The sequence below is a fragment of the Megalops cyprinoides genome, chromosome 4 (assembly GCF_013368585.1).
Source record: "Megalops cyprinoides isolate fMegCyp1 chromosome 4, fMegCyp1.pri, whole genome shotgun sequence".
In the NCBI taxonomy this organism is placed as follows: Eukaryota; Metazoa; Chordata; class Actinopteri; order Elopiformes; family Megalopidae; genus Megalops; species Megalops cyprinoides.
In genome coordinates this window covers 1,602,501-1,614,802 of record NC_050586.1, presented here as the reverse complement: position 1 = coordinate 1,614,802, position 12,302 = coordinate 1,602,501, and the positions used below count along the sequence as shown (strand labels likewise).

At 48.2% G+C, this 12,302-nt stretch overlaps 1 protein-coding gene across 1 annotated transcript in view; it reads left to right on the top strand.

Annotated features, from left to right (window-relative positions):
• The window catches only part of LOC118776334 (astrotactin-2-like), a 293,949-nt gene that overhangs the window by 67,394 nt on the left and 214,253 nt on the right, over positions 1–12,302 (top strand). Inside the window, exon 3 of the mRNA XM_036526605.1 lies at positions 9,483–9,891. Coding sequence (XP_036382498.1) covers positions 9,483–9,891 — 409 coding nt within the window. The remainder of the gene's footprint in view (positions 1–9,482; positions 9,892–12,302) is intronic.

Sequence of the window (12,302 nt, the reverse complement as noted above, 5' to 3'; positions counted from 1 at the left end):
GGAGCTGACACGCACACACACACACACGCACACGCACACACGCACACACGCACACACGCACACGCACACACACACACACACGCGCACGCGCACACGCACACGCGCACACGCACGCACGCACGCACGCACACGCACGCACACCCCCCCCTTCACGGTCACGCTGCGTGGCCAGTCTGTTCACCCACGGTCAGGCCAGGCAGAATATAGGTCACACAGACTGGCAGAGTGTCCACTCAGGACTGGTCACCTGACCTCTGGCTCTCCACAGCCCCGCCCACAGCGAGACCAGCACACAGCATTCACGTGTGCATCACTGCTCGAGTGCAGACAAAAATGTGTCACGTGATGCTGGACACTGCTTCCTCGGCAGCCGGGTTCTTGGCTAATGTGATTATGCTGATTTAAAAGTGTCTTTGAGTGTTGTTGGTCATCATTTGTGAGTGTGTTTGTATGGCTTCTTTGATAATGAACCAGTATGAAGAATAGAGAAGGAGATGCATGTAGTGAAAGAGACAGCTAATGAGTAGATAAAGGAAATGTGAGAACGTGTATGTATGTAAATATATGAGGTTTCTGCTTTGCATCATTTTGGGCTGCCCTTTATAGAAGCATTTGGTGCTTTTTTGTGTTGTTGAGGTGTGATTCTTCCTCCACATCTGTCCCGTGGGCTGCCCGTTGGGCAGAGGGTGATCCCCTGCTAAGCACCTGATCTTCACCTGCAGAGTTCAGGTGCTTTCATTCTCAGGGATGCTCAGAGATGCTGAGATATCCAGGTCTTTAATGTGGAAATCAGTGGGCAGAAGGCTGTGTCTCAAAGATTCAAACACTGAATGCCTCTATAGCTGTGGGATATGAAGGATAGAAGGATTCCTGTTAGCGCACTGAACGCTGCACGCTGAAACCCGATCCCTTCTGAATCAGCCAATGATGATCAGACAGGATGCTGAGGGGGAGGGGGGGGGGGGGGGGGGGGAGGGGAAGTCAGGCTGTCCGAGCTCCTTGCAGATGGTATACATCTCTCTGGCCACCCCCTTCATCTCCGATTAATGTGTAATATGTCATCTTTTGTCATATTTTAATCTTCAGCAATGCACCGCTCACCAGCTCATTTTCCCAGAGATATAGAGGCCTAATTTACGGCCTGTGCACCTGTCAGATCAGAAGCCCTGCAGACGGCAGGAGAGGAGGCATTGATCATCCCAGAGATGGATCTGCAGCCTGCAGCGCGGGCCTATGGAGGAGGGAGAGACCCTCCACGGGAGAGCCGAACCCAGGCGTCCCTCTGAGATCCCACAGCGAAGACCGAAAAAACGGCCAGCTGCAACCAGTGAACGCAGTAAAGAGCATCCCGTTGCGAAAAGAAAAAAAAAAAAACTAATGATCAACTGTCAAAAAAGTCAAGTCAAATCATACAACTGACTGCAGGTGCACAAATTTAAAGCAGGGACCGGGGAGAGGTTAGCCGAGGGACAGACACACAGGAAGAGTGAAAGGCAGACAGTACAGATTAATTACTGCCTGACACAAAAGACCAAGGTCAAAAGACAAGCATACAGTGGAACAAGTGTAGCACCACCACCATCACTGTTATTATTATTGTGATCATTAGTATTCACAGCTCTGTGGATGATCAGTTATTGTGAAGCAGGTGCGTGTCGGAGAGGAGCTCTGCATGTGCGCTGCAGACACCACTCAGCTCAGGCAGCCAATCAGCAGCCCAGGCTGATTTTCCTGCGCTCATGTGAGCTTCCATCTCATTACAAAGGAAAAAAACCGTTTCCTCTGCGGTCCTGCTGCTGAATTACAAATGCGTTATCGGCAGAAGGCGTTTCCTGTATAAGCTAAAAGATGAGATGAATTTCTGATGGCAACGGTCTGGTGGAATGCATTCTGTGTCATGTGGCAGCGAGGCCGGTAGAATAAGGAACAGCTGTTAGGCGATAGAGGAGTGTTCTGAGCTTTCATCTCCTCCCATTAATCCAAGTGAAGTACAGTAATTAGCTGGCTGTAACATGTTAGCACGACTGGAGTCTGTGGTGGATCATTCTGAATCCTATTGTGAAAGTGAAAATATTTTCTTTTCTGGTTGTTGACACACAATTTCCCTCTCAAATTAGTTTGTCCGGGGCAAGATGATGAGTTTTACATGGCAAAAAGCATAGTGTCAAAACTCCGTGTTGGTGAAGGTAAATCTAGCCTGATTGTTATTGTTATGGTTATGATAGTTGTTGCTTTGGCCACATGAAAGTGCTGAAAAAAGGCCAAAATCAGATGTCTCAACACATCCTGGAACATCAGGAACTTGGCTGGTGACTTGTTTTAAGCCAAACTGTCAACAGATGTTTTTGAGAGCAATAATATGACCTAACACTGGAGCAACGTTAACCAAACTCCACTCTAAAGCAGAATTATTGCTTACCTCATAGATGACTCTACTTTATGAACATTTGATTTGCTTGTAAGTTTTCTTTCAAGTCATATTCTTACATTACTGCCACTTGGGAAAAATAGTGTAATCCTGTGTGGGCATGCATGAAAAGCTACATGTAAAATGCATTTCATTTCCTGACATCGTTCTGTATGTCTGGCACAGCAACATCTTATGAAAGTTACATAAATGTAATTAGTGTTATTATGAATAATGGATATTAAAAAAGCAGCTGCAATGTAAGGAGCAAAGACAAGGAGCAAGGACACGTTCAACAGGGAGCGTTTTCCCAGAACGCATCTGAACTCGTTTGTCAAGCTGTGCAGTAATTAAGGCCAGCATCCCGTGGTGTTTGCCTGTATGTTTCTGTGTCCATGTTTCTGGGGATATGAGGGTGTTCATGGTAGTAGGAAGTGCCATGGATGCATCTGGAGCAGAAGTCCATGAGTTTACCCACAAACAGCTGTGTGAATGGTGCATTTCGCTGAACATCCCCACTGCGCATTGGGCCAGCGTTCTAATGTTCTTACCTTCCTGTGAAAATGCGATGCAGTGAGGAATCTGGGCACGTCACCGGGAGGTTGCAGGGTTGATTCCCAGCTGGGCACGTCACCAGGAGGTTGCAGGGTTGATTCCCAGCTGGGCACGTCACCAGGGGGTTGCAGGGTTGATTCCCAGCTGGAGCTCAGCTGTTCCACACATGAGGAAATCGCTTATTCTAATTAAGCCTAAAGGATCGCCGTGTGAAATGTAATCCTACTGTATGCTTCTCTGCTTGAGAGGTTCTGCCCAGCAGATGAAAGTCTGTGTCTGATATTGTCCTGTATTGTTTGTAATTGTGTTGAAATGGTGCAGATTTCCTGTTTTCTGGGATATAAACAGCAAGCATAGTCGGTGCCAGCAATGATTACCTCAAGGACCCCGGTAATGAAGAGGTAGGCAGGTAGCCCCACAAGGAGCTTTTTCCTCATGAATCGCTGAGCTTCTGCATAAATGCTCTGGACGTGAGATTCAATTTGGTCTGACATCAGAGCCCACCTTAAGCAGCACTCTGAATTACATTCATAACTAATATAACATGCAGCTTACTTCAGTCACAAGCAATTTGATATGAGAGTCTTCCATGATGTGCAATGACATAAAAAGGTATCCTGCCACCCGAGGAGTTTTGTCTGGATTTGCAAATTGGGATTTTGAAATTTGGATCTTGACATCAACATCAATTAGTACTGCATTGAAAACGAAGCTTGCAGAGAGTTTATGGCTGAGGGAACTGGCTTTACGCTTATGATGGTTTAAATCTGGTCACACACCTCTTTTATTGCATACATACTGAGCGTAAATATAAGCACTGATCATATACTGTCACATTTAATACGTACTGTCTGTCGGTGTTTGACAAAAGTTTTATTAATACAAGATATATAAGGTACATCTATTGCTTAGAAGTGATCTGTTACAAATTATTTGTGCTGCTTTTGGGAGTTTGTTCCAACAAAACTATAAATGTAGGTTTTTTGTTCTGTATTTTCTCTGTTGTTATTAAGGTTATATCCCAGCCTTGGTGTGTTGTATGCTGGCTGACTGTAGAAGGCTGTAACCCAGCCCTGTTGTGTTGTATGCTGATTGGCTGCACAGTGGTGAGATCATACCCCAGCCTTGGTGTGGGACAGGGGGTGCTGTGAGACACATGGGTATGACTGTAATGCTTTCTCCTGAAGAACGGCTCTGATAGCATGGAGCAGTAATTCATAGCAGTATTTCAAAGTTCTGAGCGACAGCTTAACTCATGGTCATTATCTACAGTGAGACCATCTCTCTGTCTCACCCCTGCCCTCAGTCCAGCCATGGAGTAAAAACACACGAGGAGACGTGGACTCAGCTTTAGTAAAATCGTTTCCAGTTGTGCCCACTTTTCCTCTGGAGTGCTGGGATCAGGACTGTGCCATCTGCCCCAGTGAGACCCACAACCAGAACAGCACAGACACCACTGTGAATGCTGGACTCCATCTACAGTCAAACAGTCAAAGAATAAATGCTCTGTCAAAGAATGAAGTAACCCCCCCCCCCCCCCCCCCCCCCCCCCCCCCACACACACACACGCGCACAAATAGACAGAACTTTACTTCATTATACACAGAATGTCTACTGTTGCTTGTTTGCTGTTATCTGATTGTCATCATGCTGCTTTCTCCTGCCGATCTCCTCACAGATTTCAGCAGTGATGGGCACGGTCTGAGCTGAAATGGGTTGGCATGACAACACAGAGGCAGTGGAAAAGCATCCGGAACCTGAGCTGAGTTTGATTCCTGCATTTCATGCTTCTGTAGTTTCAGAAACAATGACTGAAAGCAGAGGGGATATACTTTCCATTCGCTGAAATAAATATAAAAATTAATAATAATCTCCTCTGCTAAACCTGCTGATGCATTTCATGGTAAATTTAACAAGTAATTACTTCCCTGAATGCAGGGTTTGGAAAGCTAACAGCCCCTGGCCTCATGTTGATTTCTTTTGACATCGCTGCAGGAATGAATATTTCACTAATCACCGCAAATGAAACCACATCCCCCTCTCTGCGTCTCTTTCTCCAAACGCGTGTGGCGACGTTTACTGGCTGTTTACACGCTGGGAGAGGAGGGTTTTCACATCGGTGTTAACCAGCTCATTTTAGCAATGTGCCTTTTTTAGCTGCCTCAATCATTTGCCCTTCAGCCCAAATGAGCACGCCCCACCAGGCCATCATGCAGTTCGGACCGCTGGACTGCTGGAGTCTCCGTGACCGTGACCGTGACCGTGACCGGGTCCTTCTGTAAGCCGCTCTGATCTGCTGCTGTCCCTGAGGCTGTGATCACACAGTGCATGCGGACCAGATCTCCTCCACACTGTCCGCGGTACCATTCTTAAATCCAATTTGCCATTGCTGCCCCTTCACCGAAGTGTGGTCACCAAATTTCATTGGAACTGACCCTGTCATTGGCAACATGACTGAGATTAAAGCGGAACCCTGATCCAATTCCCCTCCTGCACGTTGACCGCCTGGCGTTGCAGGGAGGGGGCTGCCATCTGTGGCCGGCTGCGTGTGGTATCTGGCGCGCCGTCGGTTTGGGGAAAGAGGTGGCAGCTACACCAAACACATGGCACTCCAGCCACACGCTGAGAGCATGCAAGGGGGCGGGGTCAAGAAACGGCCATACCAGCCATGTGCCACGGGGTGGGCGGAGGGGGCAGATCCCAGAAATCCTGTTTCCTAAACTGAGCCACTGCGTCTCTGTGCGTGTGTGCATATGTGTGTGTGTGCGTGTGTGTGCGCGTGTGTGTCTGTGTGAGTGTGTGTGTGTGTGAGAGTGTGTGTGTCTGTGTGTGTGTGTGTGTGTGTGTGTGTGAGGGTGTGTGTCTGTGAGTGTGTATGTATGAGTGTGTGTGTGTGTCTGTGTGTGAGAGTGTGTGTGTGTGTGTATATGAGTGTCTGTGAGTGTGTGTGTCTGTGAGTGTGTGTGTGTGAGTGTGTGTGTGAGAGTGTGTGTGTCTGTGTGTGTGTGTGTGTGTGTGTGTGTGTGTATATGAGTGTGTGTGAGTGTGTGTCTGTGAGTGTGTGTGTGTGTGAGAGAGTGTGTGTGAGTGTGTGTCTGTGTCTGTGTGTGTGAGAGAGTGTGTGTGAGTGTGTGTGTGTGTGTATATGAGTGTGTGTGAGTGTGTGTCTGTGTGTGTGTGTGTGACGCGTGTCTCTCTGTGCACGCATGCCTCTGTGACTTTGCCGACTGCGTGAGCACCGCAGCACTTCGCTCCCCCTGCCAAACAGGAAGTGCTCCTCCAGCGCCCAGATGGTGGCAACAGAACCGAACAGATGCAGGCTGGGTTCAGCCCATGTTTCTGTTGTTTTTACCCTGCAGTTTATCCTGAAGCGCATTGTATTCCACTCCTGTTGGGCTAACAGATGATCTTTAATGGTTTACAAAATTCCAAATTAAAAAGAAGTGCCAGGCCTGCGGATCGGATTGCGTGAGAGTTATGGGCCTGGTTGCCGAGACGATGGCGGCTCCGGCTGCTTGGTGCAGGGGCTGCTCACTGGAGCTTAAAATAAGAGGAGAGATCATTATGAATGAGCACAGAACCTGGCCAGCAGCTCGTCTTTAACTCTCTACTTTTTTCCCATTATTCAGTTACCTCTCCAAATGATTCGGTGTCGGAGGCAGGCATTAAACCACCCTTACATGCTCTCTGTTGGAGGGGTGGTGAGCTGTACTGAGAGAAGCAGGGGTGAGTCTGGCTGTGCAGGACCACTGGCTCTATGAGAGGTGATGCTGCTTCAGCTTGGGCTCGGTGCTGCTCGCTCGGTACTGACTCTTAAAAGCGTTCTCGTTGCCTTTTACGCTGAACTACCCTCTGCCTTATTGTTCATTGGCTATGAGGCAGAACAGGAGTCCTGGGAGTCGCTGTAATCCACGGGTTTTCTGGCAGGGCCGAGCAGCAGCTGTGAAATTGGAATCCTTTTCGTAGGGAGGTCCGTCAGCCCGCAGAATGGCTCCGCTCCGCTCTGAGAGCGTTCATGTGAAATCAGGAGTCAGGGACGCTTTAAATTACACTTCACATACACCAGGGCAGTTTTGCTACCTATTAGTCACAGTTTGAACTGCATGCCATTGAACAGGAACTAACTACAGAGTTACACAAATCACTAACATGCTGTGAATAATTATGTAACTAGAGTGTAACTACATGCCGTCACAGTAATGCACAATACTCCACAGTGTTACACAGTGCAATATAATTGTCAGTTACAGTGTAACTAAACTGGTATAGTGTAATTTAATTTAAAGGACAAACCTTGAATCTGTAAGTGTAGTAAAGTGATATTTTTGCAGTTGCGTCATGTTGCAATGGTGTTAGAGTTGTCATATCAATATTTCACGTACACGCGCAGTGAAGTTACGTAGACTCCCCTCGAAAGGGCGCGTGTGTGACCTCAGCTCCATGACGCTTGTGTGAGTTCGGTGGGAAGCAGCACAGTCTTAATCACACAGCTGTGATCAGGCAGGCGCTGCGAGGCCCTGCAACTCTGCAGCCCCTCTCTCTCTAAGCAGAGATGCAGCAGGGAGGCGGAGAATGCCCATTCCAACTCAGAAACCTCAGAAAACTCAGTGACCTCAGAAGATGTGTTTGCAATTTTTTGAGAATAATGAAGCCATTTGTCCGGAATGCCTGTACTTGTCTGAGCTGTCTTCCTCCGAGAAGATTCATGAGGGTTCTGAAGTCCACGCTTATTCATTTGACAGGTGTTTGTTTTTTCCTGTTTTATGAAGATGGCATCCTAACACATGATTAATAACGCCCCTGTCTCGTCACCGTGGGCGCTCGGAGAGAGGGACGTGACACGACCGAAAATGTGTCAGACACCTCCCCTCAGCCCATGATGGGTATTACAAACGAAAAAACTTTCACTCGCTCGCAGTGGGCCAGCAGCAGGCCGGCGGGAGTCTCTTGGTGTTACCTGTTGTCATCATCAATCTCTGGGATTGGCACGGCCTGTAAATGCTGGAGGCCCACTCCTCCATCCCTGCATCCGTGATTTAGGAGCAGAGCGGACCCAGCTTGTGTGCGCGGGACATAAACACCACTGGCATATTGGCTGCGACACAGAGGGGAACCAAACGCTTTGCAGTAGCTCTTAATCTGTACGAACACATCCAGGCCGATCAGCCTGTTCTCAGCGTATCCTCTGTGTGACTGACTGACCTGTGTTCGTAATAACCCTGCTGTACAAAGGACCCTCAGTGATCACCTGACATTACCACTTTAAAAAGAATTCATAAGCAAAAGCAGTGCTTTATGATGACTGACAGAGAGTGACAGGAAATATGCAGCAGGAAATACGCAGCAGGGTGTTTTTTCATGCATTTCATGCATCTGACATGAATATCTATACAGTATATAAAATAATGGGCATTTTTATTATGCACATATGAACACTTGATGTCTCTCTGGGGATGTCTTTCTGATCTCAGGGAGGTCTGATTGTTCTGCTCTCTGTCTCTGATCCAATCACGCTGTTTTCTGTCTCTTTCTGGTCCCAGGGAGGTCTGATCACACTGCTCTCTCTCTCTGATCCAGTCATGCTGTTTTCTGTCTCTCTCTGGTCCCAGGGAGGTCTGATCATTGTTCTCTCTCTCTCTCATCCCAGGGAAGTCTGATCGCTGTGTTTTCTCTCTCTTTCTCTGATCACAGGGAGGTGTCATTGCTCTCTCTTTCTCTCTCTCTCTCTCTCTCTCTCTCTCTCTGATCTTAGGGAGGTCTGATCACACTGCTCTCTTTCTCTGATCTCAGGGAGGTCTGATTGCTCTCTCTCTCTGATCTCAGGGAGGTGTCATTGCTCTCTTTCTCTCTCTCTTTCTGATCTCAGGGAGGTCTGATCACACTACTCTCTCTCTCTGATCTCAGGGAGGTCTGATCACACTACTCTCTCTCTCTGATCTCAGGGAGGTCTGATTGCTCCCTCTCTCTCTCTGATCTCAGGGAGGTCTGATCACACTGCTCTCTCTCTCTGATCTCAGGGAGGTCTGATCAGTCTTCGCTCTCTCTCTCTCTCTCTCTCTCTCTCTCTCTCTCTCTCTCTCTCTCTCTCTCTCTCTGATCTCAGGTAGGTCTGATCGCTCTCTCTCTCTCTCTCTCTCTCTCTCTGATCTCAGGGAGGTCTGATCGCTCTCTCTCTCTCTCTCTCTCTCTCTCTCTCTCTCTCTCTCTCACTCTCTGATCTCAGGGATGTCTGATCGCTCTCTCTCTCTCTCTGATCTCAGGGAGGCCTGATCATACTGCTCTCTCTCTCTCTCTCTCTGATCTCAGGGAGGTCTGATCACACTGCTCTCTCTCTCTGATCTCAGGGAGGTCTGATTGCTCTCTCTCTCTCTGATCTCATGGAGGTCTGATCGCTCTCTCTCTCTCTCTGATCTCAGGGAGGTCTGATCAGTCCTCTCTCTCTCTGATCTCAGGGAGGTCTGATCGCTCTCTCTCTCTCTGATCTCAGGGAGGACTGATCGCTCTCTCTCTCTGATCTCAGGGAGGACTGATCGCGCTGCTGTTGCTGATCCTGCTCTTCACCATGGTTCTGTACGCGCGTCGACACTGGTGCAAGCGAAGACGTGCCCCGCAGAAGAGCGCCAGCACCGAGGCCACGCACGAGATCCACTACATCCCGTCGGTTCTGCTGGGTCCGCAGGCCCGGGACAGCTTCCGCGGGTCGCGGCTGCAGCAGCACGGCTCCGTCATCGGCTTGCCCATCCGCGAGACGCCCATCCTGGACAACTACGACTGCGAGGAGGACGAGCCCCTGGAGCAGCAGCCCGATCCGCCGCGCGGACAGACAGCCGACTGCAAGCGGGACGAGGACTTCATCTGCCAGATGGGCCGCTCCACGGGAAGCCTCGGCAATGGAGACGGCCACCGCAAGCTCAGCATGGACAAGAGAGGTGGGTCCCTTGCTGCATGGCGCTTCCTCATTGGTCAGCAGCCGGCAGGCTCCGCCCACCCCTGGCTGTGCTTCTTTCCAACCTCGTCGGTGGCAGGGTTAAGTGGCAGAGTTCATTGGCTTAATGAGGAGGAGTCATTGAGCGCTGGAGTGTGGTTTTGGATTTAGAGAGCTGGTCGATGTGCATCGTTATGGCTCTGTGTGTGTGTGTGTGTGTGTGTGTGTGTGAGGGCTTGTGTGTGTGCGTGTGGTCTGGTGCCTGTGTGTCTGAGCTGTGTGTCTAACGGGATAGCGGCAGGGGCTGCACTGGATCGATAGGCAGGTCAATATTGCCAGTCACAGCAATAGTGTTTCACTCAGGATTTACATCAGATGTCTGATCCAGAATAAGCACATGGTCCTCCCTGCGGGGCCTGCCGTTTAAATGCAACACCGATCAGCTCCGGATCTCAGACTCGGGCGTTGCCACTGCTGCCTGTGCTTTAATGCCCCTGAGGCTGGAGGTCACAGATGCACGTATCACCGTATCACTTTGATCTTATTACAGATTAGTGCATTAGATGGACATTTATTGCTTTAAACAACCCGTTTTTCTTCTTTCCTAAATGGCATTACACAGTGATTGCGTGTGAGTCTCCAGGGTAGCTGGTTCTGTGTAGGCTTCAGTGCCTTGGTGCTGTCTCTGTTTGATCACAGATTTGCCCAGTGAGATGAACATTGCTTTGCTCTCAGTCGTTTCCTGTCTGCCTGGTTCCTGAAGCTCATGGTGCTTGCCCTGTCTTTTAGGATTTTAGTTAAAATTCAGTGTAGTCTGGGGAAAACCCAGGTTTTCAGCTGTATCTCATTATTGTGTTATTATCTAAAGACTCAAGGCAGTGGTGTTTTTGACAGGTAGAAAGCTGCTTTCTTTTCCATGTGAACTGGCATCCAGACACAAATAAACTACTAACCTCCACAACTTCCCTCCTGCAGGATGTGCTGGGTGTTGTGGTAATTAAGGTGAAATATGAGATTCCCTGCAACTTTTTAGATGTTTTTGCACTTGACTGCGTATTGTATAACATGATGTGAATGAGCCCAAAATGAATCTCCTGAGCTCAATTCTTGATAAGTGGAGTCTTTAAACCGCATTAATAAAGGAATGATTCAGCCTCTGTGTGCTTGATTAGTATATACTCTCACGCTTGGAGTGCACTGTATTTCATAATGAAGGGGACACTGTCTGTGTAAGCCTCCTGAACTGATTGGCTTTGACTTTGTGACATATGAGGGTCTTTTCAAGGTCCACATTGGCCAGTAATAAACCATCTGGTCCACAGCAAAGCGCACGCTCTCAAAAAGTTTAATTGTTAATAGGTGAATAATTCAGGAAGAGTGATTTACTTTTTTTTTCCTTTGCGGTGGAATTTCGGTGAGAGCGCTGTTCTCGAGCACTGTTGCTCCTCTCCCTTCTCTTCTCGATGGCGTTCTGCGTCCCGCCGAATCCTGGCGGTCCCGCCTGAGCTCCCCTCTTTAGCTCGGATCCTGAAATAGGGGGTAATGGCCCGGAATGGGACGCATTTGTCATTGGGCGCGGACCTCTCTCCCCGCATTCTTGGGATCCGTTTTCTATTTGCGGCGGTAAATAATTCAGCAGCTTTCGCGGGAGTGTTTATTTCACAGCCTGGCTCTTCGCCTCGCGGGTTGTTTCGAGACCACGGGGGGAGTCCAAACCAGAGGAAGCCACTCGGGGGAAATGGCCTCTGTTGTTCGGCGGAAAGAGGCGGAAAATAGCTCCATAACTCTCCTCTCTGCCACAGCAAAATAATCAAATCCCTCTGCATTTTAACAACTTTCCATAAAAGGGGACATTTGTCAGCATTCTCACATCGGGACCTACAGTCAAATTTGGTACAGATGAAAAACAGCACAATTTGGGCTATGGAGCATAAAGTAGTTTCCATGTGTTTTCAACTTCTGAGCAAATATTTTATAAATTATGTTTTATCCACTTATCTCTTACATATTCCATTAGCACATCTCTTATTCCAGTTAAGTCTGCTATTGCTTGACTTGATCCTATAAAATGCAATCTGTTGCTTGTGGTGGGACTGCGTTTCTTTAGCTATTAAATTTCATTCATTGTCTGATTAATGTGAACGTTTTAGCTCCTGTCCCAGGTGATGGGATTAGCCTGTCATGCCTGGACCTGAATTCAAAATTCCACTGCCTTTGAGCGTGAACTCTTGTATATTTATTGTTGTGAATGTAGTTATAGTTAAGCTGGAAGGTTAATTTATTATTATTATTATTAACATCCTTGGTGGATATCATTACTCAGAAAAGAGTGGTTAAAGAGTCACGACATGGTTGGTGTTATCAGTGGTTGGCAAACGGGCTTGTGTCAGGTTTCTGGGTGGTCTGGGGAGCTGA